At 42.8% G+C, this 18,504-nt stretch overlaps 1 protein-coding gene across 2 annotated transcripts in view; it reads right to left on the bottom strand.

Moving 5' to 3' along the window:
• csmd3b (CUB and Sushi multiple domains 3b) overlaps positions 1 to 18,504 on the bottom strand; it is a 715,228-nt gene that overhangs the window by 211,602 nt on the left and 485,122 nt on the right. For both annotated transcript variants that reach the window (XM_051664389.1, XM_051664390.1), the window contains exon 21: positions 12,413 to 12,601. In XM_051664389.1, the coding sequence (XP_051520349.1) occupies positions 12,413 to 12,601 (189 nt within the window). The remainder of the gene's footprint in view (positions 1 to 12,412; positions 12,602 to 18,504) is intronic.

Genomic DNA, 18,504 nt, shown 5'->3' with positions numbered 1-18,504 from the left:
AGTTTTGTATTTCATTTGGAAACCAAGGTCCTAGAGTCTGGAGGATGGGTGGAGAAGCTCATAGCCCAAGTTGCTTGAAGTCCAGTGTTAAGTTTCCACAGTCTGTGATGATTTGGGGTGCAATGTCATCTGCTGGTGTTGGTCCATTGTATTTTTTGAAAACCAAAGTCACTGCACACGTTTACCAAGAAATTTTGGAGCACTTCATGCTTCCTTCAGCTGACCAGCTTTTTAAAGATGCTGATTTCATTTTCCAGCAGGATTTGGCACCTGCCCACACTGCCAAAAGCACCAAAAGTTGGTTAAATGACCATGGTGTTGGTGTGCTTGACTGGCCAGCAAACTCACCAGACCTGAACCCCATAGAGAATCTATGGGGTATTGTCAAGAGGAAAATGAGAAACAAGATGCAGATGAGCTGAAGGCCACTGTCAAAGAACCCTGGGCTTCCATACCACCTCAGCAGTGCCACAAACTGATCACCTCCATGCCACGCCAAATTGAGGCAGTAATTAAAGCAAAAGGAGCCCCTACCAAGTATTGAGTACATATAGAGTAAATGAACATACTTTCCAGAAGGCCAACAATTCACAAAAAATGTTTTTTTTATTGGTCTTATGATGTATTCTAATTTTTGAGATAGTGAATTGGTGGGTTTTTGTTAAATGTGAGCCAAAATCATCACAATTAAAAGAACCAAAGACTTAAACTACTTCAGTCTGTGTGCATTGAATTTATTTAATACACGAGTTTCACAATTTGAGTTGAATTACTGAAATAAATGAACTTTTCCACGACATTCTAATTTATTGAGATGCACCTGTATATATATATATTTTTTTTAAGATTCAGGCAGGCAGGCAGGCAGATATGATTTAAAAAAATTTTTTTTTTTTTTTTTTAAATTGGCATACTAAAACACTAGGTGTACTAAACACCTGCATTTGCATTATTCTTCCACCTGGAGTCACTGGTCCATATGACGCTTGAAATCATTATGTTTAATAAACCTACAATGTATTTCTGTATCAGCTGAAAACCTCTCAGACATAACATGCCTTTTGTATGTAACCCAGTTACTTACATACAATGTCTCACACAAATATCCTCAGCGGGAGACTGGAAATATACAGTAAGGCTGATATGATGAAAGGCAAAGCGGAAGCCCTTGTATATCATACCCAGCTTTTCCATCCAGTATGTCATCTAACACAATAACATAATGAACTCATTGATACAGCTCAGTGCCTTCTGAGAGGCAATTTTGCAACCATTTCTTTCATAAGACAGAGGTGAGTGCACCAACTCAAGTTAAAGACTGTATTCCAACTCAACAATACATTTATCATCAATGAAGCATCATGGGGCACACAGTGGTTAATTCCCTTGTAATTTGGCTGTGCAGTTGCCAAAAAACTCAAACAAGAAGAAAAGATTTTTACAGAAAACGATCCATTGGTACAAGGTTCAACAAAGCCATGTTACACTTTTCCCTGCATATATATATATATATATATATATATATATATATATATATATATATATAGCTTAATCATTGGAGTAAACAGTCAAAACTGGTATGATGAGTAGATGTTACATTGGGGGACTCCGATATTTACCAGGTCTCTTGTAAACATGGGAAACAAGCACATTTGAAATTGGGGTGTTTAGGAAAAACAAATCAATTTGAAATGCAGTGGCAACATAGGTGAAACATTGCTGAAATTGCTTTATGATGGAATATGACCTTCTGAACCACAGGAAACAAAACTGAAGGGAAACCAAAACTGATGAATCTGCAATGCAGTAGTTGAGGGCCACAAGCTCGAGCCACCCAGACATATAATCAGGTAAACTGAATTCTGATGTGCAATTTAAATTCCAAACACTTCGCACCCATTCACACACCAGTTAAGAAAGGAATGCCTCAGTGTGTATGTGTGTGTGTAGAGCATGGAATCTTATATAATCACACAATCTCAGAACCACCCACACACCAAACAAATACCCATATTCTACAGGTTTTTCTCAGATGTATTTATTACATACATTTGCAAATGTGATTGGTTGTTCAGATTAGCCCATAGCACAAGCTTGATTGGTTGAGGTATTTAACCTTTACTCAGTATTTACTTATGCATCATGCATTGTAGGTACAAGGTATTGTTACGAGTAGGATGGATGGATGGATGGATGGACTTGCCATTTGTAATTTCCTTATAGATGGATTAAGACAGCAGATACATTCTTTTAATTTGTAAATGATCAGTGAATATCCATCTGTTATCCTTTAACTCCTAAATTAAAAGCAAACTGCTTAATGCCGGCATGAGATGGGATTTTGCCATTCTAAAGCCTTCAGGGAGTCTGACACAAAACTAAAGTCACAGCTACCCAAGCCCGTTGTTACAAGACAGAATATTAAAGGGAGCAATATTGACATTTTCCATAAGCTTGATAGGCTTAAAGTTCACTCTAACTGCATTGTAACCCAATTATACAGATTAGGGAGAGTTGTGTACTTCTCTCTCTGTGCCGTGAATAGGAGAGGAAGAGACTGAAGCTGCTATATTGAAAAGTGAAAAGAGGAAGAAAGTAAAAACAAAAACCTGGATATCATTGGGTGAAGCATCAGGAGAACAATACAAATCGAATTGCCTTCACAAAGCTGTATAATGCTCAGTACAAAACTACATATCTCCTTCAAAATAATGATTTTGATTCCCAAACCTGTTTTTGTCTGTTCACCGCATCCTTCATTGATTGTTTTCTGCTGGATGATCCATCTGGTTGCTTTGAAATTCCTCCTGTAGCTCTTGCCCTCAAAAGCATATGGACAATTTTATGTTCTCCTTAACAAGACCTCTATTTTTGATCAAACAAAGCATAGAATTCAATGATGAGCTGCCCATGTAGAGGACTATTTGATGTACTTGCAGTATGTCTACCCACAGAGGTTTCTGTTCTCTGCCCAGTGATTGCTCTACTTTAGCAAGATAGCAAGATATGTGGCAGACCTCTGTATTCAAACATCAAAAGTGACATAAAAAGCGTTCATTAAAAAAACTAAAAACTAAAAAAAACAAAAAAAAAAAAACATGTTGTGTTGTGCTGCCAAAAGCTGATGAACTCAAAAGTTTTTCAAATTTGAAAATCAGCATTATCATATGAGCAAGAGTGCTCTTACACTGAATGCTGGCTATGATTCAGACATAGGTAATCACAGCTGTACTTATATTCAGTACAAAACTCACTCTCATTGCATCTTTTTCCATTCAATAAAAGTGAATTGTGACTGAGGCCGACATTCTGCCTAACATCTCCTTTTGTGTTCCACAGAAAAGAACAAGTCATACAGGTTTGGAACAACATGGGTGTGAGTAAATGGTCACAGAATTTTAATTTTGGGTGAACTGTCTCTTTAATATCACCGTTAGGGCATATTTGGTGCATACCTTTGCATCAATATCTATAAGTAAGATCCGTTTTCAAATGAAAATCTCAAGCAGTGCTTTAATCACGAGGATTTGGTTAATGTCTCTACCTGGAATTTGCAAAAGAAGCATTGCTGCAAAATGCATTGAAAATGGACAAGATGTGCCCTGTAGGATATAGCTCGTAACAAAAAAGCCTTAAAATATATAGTTTTAATTTCTATGCTAATGAAAAACCTCTACAGTATGAAAGAAATTAAATAAATGGTGAAAAAGAGACGTTAGTGAAAGTTTTGCCAGCTAGATCAATGGGGATCAACATATTGAACAGTTTTTACAGCTGCAATTAAGTTTAGAATACATTATGAATTGCGAATGATATGACTGATGGTTTCACATGAATAAATGATAAGGTGGTCCAACATTCATAAAGCACTGTCATCGTATACTGTTAGTCATGTGACTCATCCGCAACTCCCCTCAGAACACTAATTTATCAATCTGAGCCTTCGGACGTAATGAATATGTACCAGCCTGAAAATCAGCAATCTGACACATTCTGGAGCACTATTTAAAGAGCGTAAACAGCATATTTAGATTCAGTTTCTGTGAGGCGGGTTTTACAAGTTTTTTTTATGAGCAGAAAATAAAAATGAAATATCACATTGGTGATCATGGCAACAATAAACATACCATATGGCAATCTATTCAACCCCTAGAAGGCATGTTACACTTGAGCACAAACTGCACTGTATACTTGTTTTTGCCATTTACCCATTACTGAGCATTAACCACTGCAGAAGTAGTTCACCCTAGAATGAAAATTATTACACTGTCATTATTTACTTATCATAATTTTGTTCCAAACCCATATGACTTTCTTTCTTCTGCAGAACCAAAAAGGATATATTTTAAACATGCCCGCCCAAACTTCTGACTGGGCTACTGAAAAATTATACCTAATGGGCCCCCCTCATTCTGGCTGAGGGGGTAGGGGGGTGATGCGCATGCTGGTATATGTTGGAGCACCGGTATTTATCGCTGGCAATGCACACGCACGATCTCCAGCGGGCGATCTCTGGACGTCATAGCACTATCTGCATCTATCTACTGCAGAGACAACAGTAAATGAGCTATTTTTAAAATTATTACCCTGAAAATTTAAACACTGTGGCACTATCAAAACATTGCTCTGTTGGTCTGATCATCCTGACCAGTGTGACACAGCAACACAATGGCTCACAAGGTTTTTATCTTTATGTCTGCTTATATGAAGTTTTCATGCTGATTTATAACACAGTGTATCTGAATTTCTCAGGCATACTGTTTGAGAAACACACCGTATAATCTCTACCATACAAAAGCACCTTGCCTCACATAATACTAAACAATTAACTTCAAGTTAACAGTAAGTATGTGTCAGGGAAGATGCCCTGTGGTTTCTGAATGAGAGAAAGCATAATGTGTGATCAGATATAGTATTTCTTATTGCATCCCATTGAACAGGCTTGGCTGAACTCATAAATGTCAACAGCTGATGATTAATAGCACTATAAGAGAAAGATTGGATGCTGAAGGAGAGTTTACCATTCCAGAGATTAATCTTGAAGAAAAAGATTAAAGAAGGCAAGGAGGAAAATAGTTGGCTTGCTCTCAATGGTTCCACGTTGGCTTGAAATGTTTCTCCTTGAAAAGATCTGTGAGATTACTTTTTGGACAAACATATTGGAGGAAGTTTAAAAGTTTAAACCACTTGTGCCACCAAATGGAACTGCAAAAAAAAAAAAAAAAGAAAAAAAAAAGAAATTTGTTTCAAACAGGTTTCCTGAACACTCCCTCCATCTTCCATTGGTTGGAAAACAGAAAGACCTGCCCCAAACTCACACAATGGTTGAGCCAACTTTGCTGTGTCAGGCTGGTTGGGATGCTTAAACAAACAGAGCACCACAGAGCCACAGTTCACACTGTCTTGGGGAAATGAACATAAAAATGGCTTACTTATAGTTGTCTCTGCATATAAAGTAGAGATTGGAGAAAATATTTTAACACAGAAAAAATTCTAACTTAGCAAGGAATATATGATGAAGAGAGTCTTTAAAGTCACAACTGAATCTTTGCTTGCACGTCTTACAGTATGAGACTGTTGGGGTCAAAAGGAGTTCACATTTTTTTATTATGTCTATGTTATTTCTCTAACACACCTGCTTTTTCTGTTATACCTTTTGACCCTCTTTGTTGGTCATAAGGCCCATTTGTCCTCATTTTGAAAAAAGGACATTTATTCTTTTTTCTTTTGAAAAGTAAAATCAATAGTTGTAATGGATGGTAAAGTAAGTTGAGGCTTGTGTTACTGTCCAGTCATTTTGATTAATACACTACCTTTGTCTGCATCCCCTCAAGTGGAAGTTGTGGTTTTTAATCATAATCTTAAAATACCTCCAGTTTCTCAATTTGCACACACTATGACACAATGCTGTAGGGGAGAACAGGGCTAGTTATCACATGGGAAAATTATCAAAAGGGTTATTTAAAGGAAAAGTTCACCCAAAAACGATCATTCACTTCTCAATTACTCAACCTTATGCCGTCTCAATCTCCTCTTTTACTATTAATCTTTATACCAGCAGTCTTCTTGGTGTGATATTTTTTGAAGCGCAATTACGCTTCCTCGCGCTTGATGCAGGAAGTAAAAAAGTAGTTGTAGACCTTTTCAGTGACTCATTAGTGACGTCAAGTCACTAATGGTCCCACAATCATCTGGACCTTCCCGTCTTCACTACTCTTCCTTCACATAGCCCTTTCCACCACAAAGGCCCCATATTCTCCTTTGTTTTGGACATTTTAAATAAATGCCTCTCTGAGGCCTGACGCCACACCCATTGTGTCTATCTATTGCTCACCCTGCCACAGAGTGTTGCAGTGTTGTAGTACTCGAGATAGGTCTCGGTCTCATCTCGGAATCGACTGCATTTTTACTCTGTCTTGTCTTGGTCTTAGACAAAGAGGACTCGGGATTTTATTTCAAGACCGGTCAAGACGACAACTGCGGGGATATCAATAAATTGCCTATGCATTGTCTGATTTATTTGTTAACATCATTACTGTGATTGGATGTAAAACTTCCTGATTCAAATGCAAGCAATAACTTGACTCATTTCTAATTTGAAATTTCTGTTACTGTTAACGGCTGTCACCCCTCTTCACCCCCCTTCACACGCACTCCAAGAAAGTGGATGCAGGAGACAGGAGAAGAAACTGTGGCTTCTCTCATGAAAACATAAAAAGAATATGAAAAACTGTTACATACGATTACTAAAAGCAAATTCTCCTGTTTTAAACAAGTCCAAAAACACTGTGATACGATGTGTAGATTCTGAGGTACTGTAATCTTCACAGAGCATGTTTGACATCTGAACCAGTGAATGGAGGCCGGCCGGCATGCAGGATCCAACCTCTGTCAATGTGACTTTTTTTTTTTATTTTATCTATCAACAACGTGATTTTAACCAAGTATGACTTATAGTCAGGTGCGACATTATTTACGGAAAATACAGTAAATAAATAAATAAATAACAAATGTATTTTGCTATGTTGTTGCAAAAATTTATTTGCAAGAACAAATCTACAAATTGGAAAAGACACCAAAGACACAATACCTGACAATGGACCATGGAAAACATGAGGGTTAAATACATGGACAAGGGTAACAAGACAAACAATTAAAAGTTGTTTTTTTTTTTAATTAAAAGTTAACCAATGAAAAGACAGAACTGATAACAAAATAACTAGACAATAAACAATGAAAACAAGACACATGAACATGGAGGGAAACATGAAATCACATGACAAGGGAACCACATGACATGAAACAGGAACTAGAAATTTCAAAATAAAAGACATGGAAAACATGAACCAACAAAATACACATGACATATCCCCCCCACTAAGGGGCAGCTCCCGATGCCCCAACACATGAACAAACACATAAAACATGGCATAAACTCAAAGTTCTGTAGGGAGCTTGGGGGGGGGGGTCATAAAGCGTGGCTTGTGCAAGACAAGGTGTGGAGCATGGGATCAGGGCAAAATCTGTGGAAGGTGGAGCCATGAGAGACTCGAGGGGCGGAGCCTTGAGACTTGAGGGGCGGAGCCATGGAAGGCGGAGTCATGAGAGATTTGAAGGGTGACACCATGGAACTTGGTGTCCGGAGAGTAGCTGACAACTCAAAGGACCATGGTGGAGCCGGAGTTTCGGAGAACTGAGGTAGCACCCAAGGCTCAGAGGACCGAGGTGGAGCTGGGTGATTGGAGGACCAAGGCAGAGCTGTAGGGAAGGAGGTCCCCGGTGGAGCTGCAGATTCGGATTGATGAAGCGTAGCTGTGGGATTGGAGAGCTCAGGCGGAGCCAGGTGACCAACTGACCAAGGCGGAACTGGAGGGATGAGGGACCCCGGTGAAGCCGATTGGCCGAAGGACCATGGTGGAGCCAAAGGGACATAGAGCCAAGATGAGACTGAGGGCTCGGAGAACCAAGGCGGAGTCCAGGGCTTGGAGGGTCTAGGCAAATTCGGAGGGTCAGAAGTTCCCCTTGTCTGATCCTGAGGAAACATCCATAGGATGGGTACAATGGTGGGAACCATCTCCAGGTCCAATAGCTCAGATGTGGCTATGACATGGCGTGGAACAGACTCAGGCGTGGCTGTGACGTGGCATGGAGCAGGCTCAGGCGTGGCTGTGACGTGGCATGGAGCAGGCTCAGGCGTGGCTGTGACGTGGCATGGAACAGGCTCAGGCGTGGCTGTGACGTGGCATGGAACAGGCTGAGGCATTGCTGTGACATGGCATGGAGCAGGCTGAGGTGTTGCTGTGACATGGCCTGGAGCAGGCTGAGGATCCGGGGCAAAAGATGGCATTAGCTCAGCGACCATGATGAGGAATATGGAACCAATAATCTGCAGGGCGAGGTCGATATATTAAGCCAGGCTGTGGGTACTCTGACCGCCTGGCATCAGAGAATAGATGGCTCATTCAGTCCTAATCAGAAACAGTCCTTGAGGGCCACCTCATTAAAATCCACCATGCAAACCAGAGCGCAGAATTCCTCCACATAATCCTCCAGGGGACGATTCCCCTGGTGAAGTCGAAGATGCTGGATTGCTGGGTTCATATTGCGTTGGTCAGGTATTTTGTAACGTATGTTGCTGTCACTGGCAATGACAAAGACGATGACGAAGAAGTAAAGAACCCAAGTGCAAATTTATTCCAACAGTGTATCCAAAACCCTAACTACAATCATAAATAAACATAAACATAAACTTGACATAACATAAACTTGGCTTGGCAGAACTAGACTTGACATAAACTTGAATACACAACCAAAGTTACAAACAATCAATACCTGACAATGGACCATGGAAAACATGAGGGTTAAATACATGGACAAGGGTAACAAGACAAACAAGTTAACCAATGAAAAGACAGTACTGATAACAAGACAACTAGACAATAAACCAATGCAAACAAGACACATGAACATGGAGGGAAACATGAAATCACATAAAGTAACCACGTGACATGAAACAGGAACTAGAAATTTCAAAATAAAAGACATGGAAAACATGAACCAACAAATTACATATGACACAGAAAGATGTACAAAATAAGTGATAAACATTCATTTTTATTAAATAATATCGATAAATTAAAGTTCCTACATTACTAGATATTAAAACGTGTTTAACAAATGTCAGCAGAGTAGCAGGTGTTAAAAACATGATAAATTATACTCTCTTTTGATAATCGTACACCTGTAGCACAAATGCTAGCATTGCAGATTGTTTATGAATCGGGTTTCTAGGAGACATCTCTGGTGACAGTTATATGTAGCTAATGTATATAAAGCTATGTTACATCAACGTTAGCTTATGTCAGCTCTGACATAAACGCTACATACCGCGGTAACGCTCCCTCACTTGGGAGAGAGAGCTAGAGATGTGACAGTAGAGAGTGGAGACAGAGTAATGCACCTCCACTTATATGAAACATTTACTTTTTAAATAGGCTGCTTTGCTTATGTTTGGTATTCTTTGTTCTATTTTCTAGATTTAGCTACAGAATGTGGTTAGCAAATTGCACACATTTATACAAGGCTTGTTGCTGGTTCAAAAAAAAAAAAAAAAAAAAAATACTATATTGTTAAAGAAAAGACAGAGAAATGTGAAGACTTAAGATTGAATAATTTTTTGATAAATTCTGTACTTAATGATGGTTTCTAGGGGAAGAGTCATCCAGAAAACATGATGCAGTGCTTGCACAAAAAATTTATTGTTTTAGGTGGATGGTAAAACTTGGAAAAGGAGTGTTGAATAAAGATGGTTAAGTTGATTTCAGCTCCTTAGTGTTTGTCTGTATTTGTTTGCTCATAGAAAACAAAGGAAAATTCTGCAATGCCTTTTGATTATTTTATCAAGACATTTCTCAAAGTACACTGATACACACGCACACACACACACACACATGGCAATAAAAGAGGTGAATGAAGAGGAATTTTCATTTGTTTTCTGTGAGTGTTTTTATGGGAATGTGGATCTTTCAGATCAATTTGAGGAGCGCCTATGGTTTGCATGTACCACATTTTATAATAAGTGTGTCATGCAGTGTGGAACTCGCTCTGGTCTGGTCTTGGTCTTGACTTGGTCTCAACCCCTCAAAGTCTTGGTCTTGTCTCAGTCTCGATATACTCTGTTCTTGGTCTTGACTTGGTCTCGGTTTAGGTGGTCTTGACTACAACACTGCAGTGTTGTCAGATTTTACTGCTTATTTGAAACATGTTCTTTGATCGTAATCTTGACTAACCATTTTGGAGATATCCGTCTTTCCCCATTCAAGTAGATAGGAGCTTCACTTTCATGACGCTTGTTTACATAAAAAAATAGCTGCCCAAACTGCCCAAGAGCGTTCGAAAGATGGCCACCGAGTGGACTGACTTACCTTGATAAAGAGACTTTGTTGAAAGGATGTGGAAATACGTTTGGACCCTTCTAATTACTTTGTTTTTGTATACATTCTTGAAATGGTCTATAGTGAATAAGGAGTTACATTTTGGTCTGTTCTCACCCAAAACCGATCATATAGCTTCAGAAGACTGATTAAACCACCCGAGTTGTATGGATTACCTTTATGCTGCCTTTATGTCCCTTTTTGGAGCTTGAAAGTGTCAGCCCCCATTGACTTGCATTGTATGGATTTAAACATCTCACATCCTCACCAAAATATCCTCCTTTGTGTTTCACAGAAGAAAGAGAGTCTTATGAGTTTGAGACAGCATAAAGGTGAAATGATGAGAGAATTATAATTTTTGGTTGAACTATTCCTTTAACAGGATAGTTCAGCCTCATTCACCATTCACTTTCATTGTATGGACAAAAAAAAAAAAAAAAAAAAAACTGTCAGTCCCAACAATTCCGCCTAACATATCCTTTGTTTTATGGTAGGGGTTACATGGGGAAATGATTACAGAATTTTTATTTCTGGATGAACTATCCTTTTACCAAACTGACAACTTTGAAAGAAGTCAACATTGTTTGGATGCGACCTTACATTAGATCTACTGATGTAATTAGTTGTCTGGCACTGAACATTGCAACACCTAAACAAAAATATAGTGTGGAGACAATAACCTGACAGATGGAAGAAAAAAAGAAAAAAAAAAGAACACAAACAGCCATGATAAATGCAGTTATTCTGTTTTTCAATTAATGTGAAACATGGCCGGTGACCCCTCCTGCCCGAAGAGAAGTGTAGCACACAAGCAAACCCTGGAAAGTTCTCCATTATTTTAATTGGTATTTTATTTATGCCTCTGTCTTGTGTTATGCATGGCTAACTTCCAATAGATGTCGTTTCTGGCCACTCTGTCTTTGTCTGATGAATGCTTTATTGTTAAAGACTGACTTTCTGATGCTGGTGAGCGAGATACACTGAGAGATATGATCAAGACACACTGAAACATGACAATACTGGCACTAAATCACTCCAAGGCCTCTCAGCAGAGGCCAGCCAAGCTGAATCCTGAAAGCAACTGTGAAGGAAGGTTTATTAGATCCGAGACTAAGTAAACTGTGGACCGAAATGGAAATGAGGCCACTCTGCGTGGCACATAGTGACTCTTTGTTTGTTTCCAGGGAGACAGCAGGGATTAATTACTCTATCCTAATCAAGCTTGACTCAGCTATGCAAAGAAAGTGATCATGGTCATATTGGATTAAACCACCCATGTCTGACTTCCCCGATCAATCACTTGCAAAACAATCAGATAAAAATACCTAGAGGTAAAATCAAAAAAGGAGATCTCTTAAATATCTCAATTGTTTTAGACATTGACCAGTACATTAAGGAGATTAAGTGGAGAGTAAATGGAGCCCTTTGCTTAAATCTCTCGCTTCTCTGATTTATTTATTTTTTTCAGACCCCAGGAATTTCATGTATAGACTCCAGAGTTTCAGAAGAGATCTCAACAGTGTCTCAAACTGAACTTAGATTTGCCAATATACCAAAGTCAAACAAAATTCAGAAATTTCAATATGAACTTTTTCAGAGAAAAATATGAATTTTTTCATCTAATTCTTACCAGACCAAACAATCTAAGCTATGCAATTAAATGTAACGTTATAGCTCTCTATACTCCAGCTGTATGTTAGCAATCGTCTAATTTGTTCATGTTATTTCTCTTTTATTTTATTTTATTTCTCTTTTTATTGAGTTTAATGAGAAACATCTAAGACATCGATTAGCCCTTAATGAAACATAACTGAGACATTTCCTGAGCTATGAAAGAGCAACTCCTGAGGACTGACAGTCAGTATGAAGACATTAGAATAATCTTTCTTTGGAATCAGCAATATGTCCATGTGGTATACCGTTTGGTAGTGAATAAAGAAAATAAAAGGGTAAATAAATGAAAACAGCCGACAACGTACCAACACACCTTGGCAGAGGTGCGCTCCACATGCGCCGACCCCCTCCCAGGCAAATGATTTCTGGTGCTCCCTCCAGGCGGTAGCCCATATTGCAAGAGAAGGTCAGGGTGTCTCCGATACCAAAGCTGTAGCCGTTACGACGCCCAAACTGTGGCACTCCCGGATCCTCACATGGCTCCAGGTTATACTCTGAAAGAAACAGAATTTGAGAGATTATACATCATTCATGTATGCAGTATTTATTATCGTCATGGTTACTGGTGTAACCTCCGTTCCCTGATGGAGGGAACGAGACGTTGGTGTCGATGTAGTGACACTAGGGGTCACTCTTGGGAGCCCGAGACACCTCTGGTCTTTGATAAAAGGCCAATGAAAATTGGCGAGTGGTATTTGCATGCCACTCCCCCGAACATACGGGTATAAAAGGAGCTGGTATGCAACCACTCATTCAGGTTTTACGCTGAGGAGCCGATATAAGGTCCGGCCATTTCAGCGGGTAGTTCAGCGTTGTGGCAGGAGGGACCAACGTCTCGTTCCCTCCATCAGGGAACGGAGGTTACACCAGTAACCATGACGTTCCCTATCTGTCACTCACTCGACGTTGGTGTCGATGTAGTGACACTAGGGGTCCCTATACAAAACGCCACAAGGCTGAACTGTGTTACGTGAACTGGCGGTGTGTGGTGGGCAGACTTGCTGTGTGCCTCATAGCCAGCACACCAGGTCGACACGTAACCTCCCCCAACACAGTTATGAGTGTCGAACGGCCCTTTTTGGGGACAAGTCGACTACCCAGAGATAGAGACAGGCTTAACCCAGTCATGGCCTCTTTCCCCTTCTCTTTTTCCACTCCCTAAAAAAGAAGGGGGATTATCCGACTGGGCCGCCAGGTCTAGTCGGGGGGTGTCCCTCCCAAGGGGAGGACACCGCGGAGACCACACCTCGCCCCAAGAGAGGGGGGATATTTAAGTGGAAGAATACATCACATGGTCTTTCCAACCATGTGGAGAGCCTTCAAGGTAGATCCTACCCAATGGGGGAGGAGTTACTACAACATGGAGACTGAGGGGCTCTGCCCAAGGAAGACGCAGTTTGCCAGTAGGGAAACGAACTAGCGGAAGATATAGATCGCATGGGGTTAGCCTTACAGGGAACCGCCACATGCGGAGCACCTACCCCAGAACCGGGCTCTTAGTTAGCGCGTGTACTGGGCCGGCAGCGAGTCTCTCCGAAAACTCGACTGCCACAGGGCTCGGAGGAAGTCAACCAGGGAACAACCTTTGTGAACACTACTGGGAATTAACAGCACACGTCTTCAGCTCAAAGGAGGTGGAAGGCGCTATGTGCAAGCGATACACCCAGCCGGCTATCCCGGGCTTATCTGCTTGTGTTGCGTGCCACTACCTGGGACGAAACCGGTTCCACCCGGAGGTTGTAGAACCTTTCAAAGGTGTTGGGTGTTGCCCAGCCCGCTGCTCTGCAATGTCTGTTAGAGAGGCACCTCTGGCCAGGGCCCAAGAAGCCGCTACACCACGAGTAGAATGGGCTCGTAGCCCTACCGGGGGCGGCATGTTTTGGGCGAGACATGCCATAGTTATGGCGTCAATGAGCCAGTGGGCGATCCTCTGCTTGGAGACAGCGCTTCCTTTCCGCTGTGCACCGAAGCAGACAAAGAGCTGCTCAGAGAGCTTTTCTTTTTCTAAAGCTTTGCGTGCGATCCAAATAGATGCGCAAAGCGCGCACCGGACACAGCAACGCCAGGGCTATCTCGTAAGGCCCTGTGTACTCGCAGGTCCAAGATTGGCCGCAACCCACCGCCTTTTTTCGGTACAATGAAGTAGGGGCTGTAAAACCCCCTCTTCATCTCTGCTGGAGGGACAGGTTCTATCGTGTTCTTCCGTAGGAGGGTAGCGATCTCCGCGCAAGGTAGCAGCGTTTCCATCTTTCACTAAGGTGAAGTGGACACCGCTGGACCTGGGCGGATGCCCAGCGAAGTGAATCGTGCAGCCGAGTCAGACGGTCCGGACCAGCCCTCGCGACGGACTGGAAAGCGCAAGCCATGCACCCGAGTTCCGCGCAAGGGGGACCAAAGGGACAACGTCATCGGATGTACCGGCGGGTGGGGCCTCGCGGCGGGGCGGAGCTTGAGGTGCCACACCACATCGTGGCCGTGCTGAGTCCGAGGACATCGAAGCACTTACCTGGCTCCTTGTGACCACCCCCGGAACAGCCTGGTACGGGGGAGGAAGAGGCCTGTCCTCATGACCCGTGGAGACTGTCACATCGGGGGCGGATTTGTGCCACAGCTGGGCGCTCAGGGCGGGAGACCGCCGCTGGAGCGCCAACCTGCCAAATGGAGTGGTGGACGGTGGTCGTGATGCCAGCCGTACACACCGAATATGTGACCCAGGGAACAAGGAAACCACTCTTGCGGAGCTCTTGAGTACTGCAGCCACTTGGGCATGCAGCGCAATTAAATGCAAAAGGTAACAAAAAGAAGATCTGCTTACCAGCTCCAGAGCAGCGGGTTTCGTTGTCCCTGGGTCGCCCGTCTCAGGGGCGCTTCGAAGACCTCCGTGGGTTCTTCGGTGCCGGCTGTGAGACGGGTGGCGTCGGCTTCCTGCGGTGGGCTCCACGCCGGGGCCGGGCCGGAGGGGCGGGCTGCGGCGGAGCCGGTGCAGTCACCGCAGGGGGACGCCCTCGGCAATGAGTAGATGGGGGGATCTTGAGCCACGCCGGGGCAGGACAAGCCAGCTAACATCCATCTACTGCTCTACCATCGAGAACTGCTGGGCAAAGTCCTTGACAGTGTCGCCGAATAGGCCCGCCTGGAAAATGGGGGCAGCAAGGAATCGTGTCCTGTCGGCCTCACCCATCTCGACCAGGTTGAGCCAAAGGTGGCGCTCCTGGACCACTAGTGTGGCCATCGTCCGCCAGGGAGACCGCGCCGTGACCTCCGTCGCTCGGAGAGCGAGGTCGGTCGCCGAGCGCAGTTCCTGCATCAATCCTGGGGCGGAACTACCCTCGTGCAGTTCCTTTAGCGCCTTGGCGGACTTGCAGGAGAGCCATGGCGTGCAGGGCGGAGGCGGCTTGTCCAGCAGCGCCGTAGGCTTTGACCGTCAGAGACGACGTAAACCTACAGGCCTTGGACGGGGGCTTTGGGCACCCACGCCAGGTGGCGGCGCTCTGCGGGCATAGGTGCACCGCGAGCGCCTTTATCCACCGGGGGATTGCCGAATAACCCTTGGCCGCCCCACCATCGAGGGTAGTGAGAGCGGGGAAGCTGAAAAGATCGGGACCGGGCAGTAAAAGGTGCCTCCCGCGATCTTGTCAGCTCTTCATGCACTTCCGGGGAGAAAGGAACGGGGCGGGGCGTGGTTTTGAGCGGCGCCGCGAGCCCAGGAACCAATCACAGAGCCGCGAGGGTTCAGGGAAGAGCGGTGAAATCCGCTCTAACCAACGCTCGCGGCTGTCCGGGAAAGCATGTCATCATCTCCGCGTCAGCCTGTGACTGGGCGATCGACCCCGAAGGGAGGAGCCCAGCCGAGGCTTCCGACTGGACGAGCCCGCTCTCCGATGCTGCGCTCGAGAGCTCATCACTTTCGCGGGCTCCAAATAAGAGGTCGAACTCGCCGTGAGACGAGCCGGCGGACTCACCCGGAAGCCCGATCGGGGCAGACGAGCGTGCTGGGGAATGGGAGGTCCGCGGGGGGATACCCGGCGGAGGCGGTCCCATTGGGGTCCCCAAATCGCCCCCAGTGCTAGCCGTGCTGGCCTCAAACCCGTGGGTAAAAGGACCGAGGCGGGAGCCTCTGGGGTGGCTCGCTTCCTTACGAAGGCGAGCCGCGACCGCAACGTTGCCATGGACACATTCTCGCAATGAGAATGTGACCATCCACGAACGCTGTCTCCGCGTGAGCAGTGCCCAGACACGAAAGACAGTGATCGTGACCGTTAGAAGGCGAGAGATAACGAGCACAACCAGGAATAACACACAATCGGAAAAGCATCTTTAAAAAGACGCGTCTTTAAAAAGACGTTCCGTGTGTGCGCTCTTTTAGAGAAATATATACTCTTTTAGAGGGGAAAAATGCTCTTTCAGAAAATATACTCTCTAGTTTTTCTGCCGAAGCGCCCAGGGGCGTTCTCTGCAGTGCACCAGTGCAGAGGAGGGAGAAGCCGCTGAAATGCGCCGTCAGATCCAGCAGGTGAATGAACAGTAGTATTCAGCTCAATGAGCATGACCGTTCGGCTCCGAAGAGAAAATCTGAATGAGTGGTTGCATACCAGCTCCTTTTATACCCGTATGTTCGGGGGAGTGGCATGCAAATACCACTCGCCACTTTTCATTGGCCTTTTATCAAAGACCAGAGGTGTCTCGGGCTCCCAAGAGTGACCCCTAGTGTCACTACATCGACACCAACGTCGAGTGAGTGACAGATAGGGAACAGACCTTTTGTGTTTTTATTTATCTAAGTCAGGGGTTTTCAAACTCTTTTGTCAGCTGAACCTCTCTGATACAAATCAGTGGTTTTCAACTGGTAGGTCGTGACCCCAAAATGAATCCACAACTTCAAGTGCTCCATTTGTTTGTACATGATTTTATGTAATCTTCTGAAATGTTCCTATTCAGCCTGCATGTAATAATGGATTAAAAAAAAAAATAAATAAATAAATACAAATAAAATTATTGCTGGACCTGTGCAGTTAATGGTAACATTAATAAATTCCATTGTTGATTGTTTTGTTTACATTTTCGTCTTATGTTGGGTCATCAATTGATGTCTTATGTAAAATCTAGCTCCTGAAGCAAAACCAGTTGAGAACCATTGATGTAAATTTACTCAGAGTCACCTATCTTAATTAATGTTAACCTTGCAATTAATAAATGAATTTCACAATATCTTCACTTGTTAACATGAATTTTAGATTTTATTCATGCTTTCAAAGGGATAGTTCACCCAAAAATGGAAATTTTCTCATTATTTACTCACCCTCATGCCATCCCAGATGTGTGTGACTTTCTTTGTTCTGCAGAACACAAACTATGATTTTTAGAAGAATATTTCAGCTCTGTAGGTCCATACACTGCAAGTGAATGGGTGACAATATTTTGCTGCTCAAAAAAGCACATAAAGGCATCACAAAAGTAATCCAGTGTTTTAATCGATATTTTCAGATGTGATATGATAGGTGTGGGTGAGAAACATATCAATATTCAAGTCATTTTTTGCTTGAAACTCTTTTCCCTGCCCAATAGGTGGCAATATGTATGAAGAAAGTGAATTACCAAACACACAAGAAGAGAATGTGAAAGTGATCTGTTTCTCTCACACACCTATCATATCACTTCTGGAGAAATTGATTGAACCACTAGAGTCTTCTGGATTACTTTTATGCTGACTAATGTGATATTTGGAATTTCAAAATTTTGGCACCCATTCACTTGCATTGTATGGACCAAAAGAGCTGAGAATTTATTCTAAAAACCTTCATTTGTGTTCTGCAGAAGAAAGATCTTCCATTGGTTGGACACATTGGAAAGACACATCTGGGATGGCATAAGGGTGAGTAAATGGTGAAAGAATGTTTTTACTTTTGGGTGAACAATTTCTTTAATTTGCACAAATACATTATTTACTTCAGTTCATGAGAATCATAATCTCAAGAACCACCTGCTTGTCCATCATGAATTTTCAGGGGTTTTCAAATATAATATTTAGACCATTTACCAGGAGACAAACCATTTTAGGTTAACATGGAAATGTATCTCATTAACTCGTCTGGAATAACAATGACAATATAATAGTGGGCACAACAAATTGTGATAGAAAACAGATTACGAAGCCAAAATTTATATCACTGTCACTGTTAAATAAAACTTATTTAATGTTAAAAAACAAAAACCACAATAAGTGTACAGTATATATTCTGCAAAAAGAGGGCTGCTCTGTAAAATACCAAGATTAACCAAAGTGAAAGTAGCCTGAAGACCCACACAACAACAAAACAAACAAACAAAAAAACAATTGGAAAGAAGTGCAAAACTCAACGACGGTCCCTCTGCACTTCACAGAGGCTGTCCCGGGCAA

Source organism: Myxocyprinus asiaticus, chromosome 30 (genome assembly GCF_019703515.2).
Source record: "Myxocyprinus asiaticus isolate MX2 ecotype Aquarium Trade chromosome 30, UBuf_Myxa_2, whole genome shotgun sequence".
Classification (NCBI taxonomy): Eukaryota; Metazoa; Chordata; class Actinopteri; order Cypriniformes; family Catostomidae; genus Myxocyprinus; species Myxocyprinus asiaticus.
This window is presented reverse-complemented; position numbering and strand designations above follow the sequence as displayed.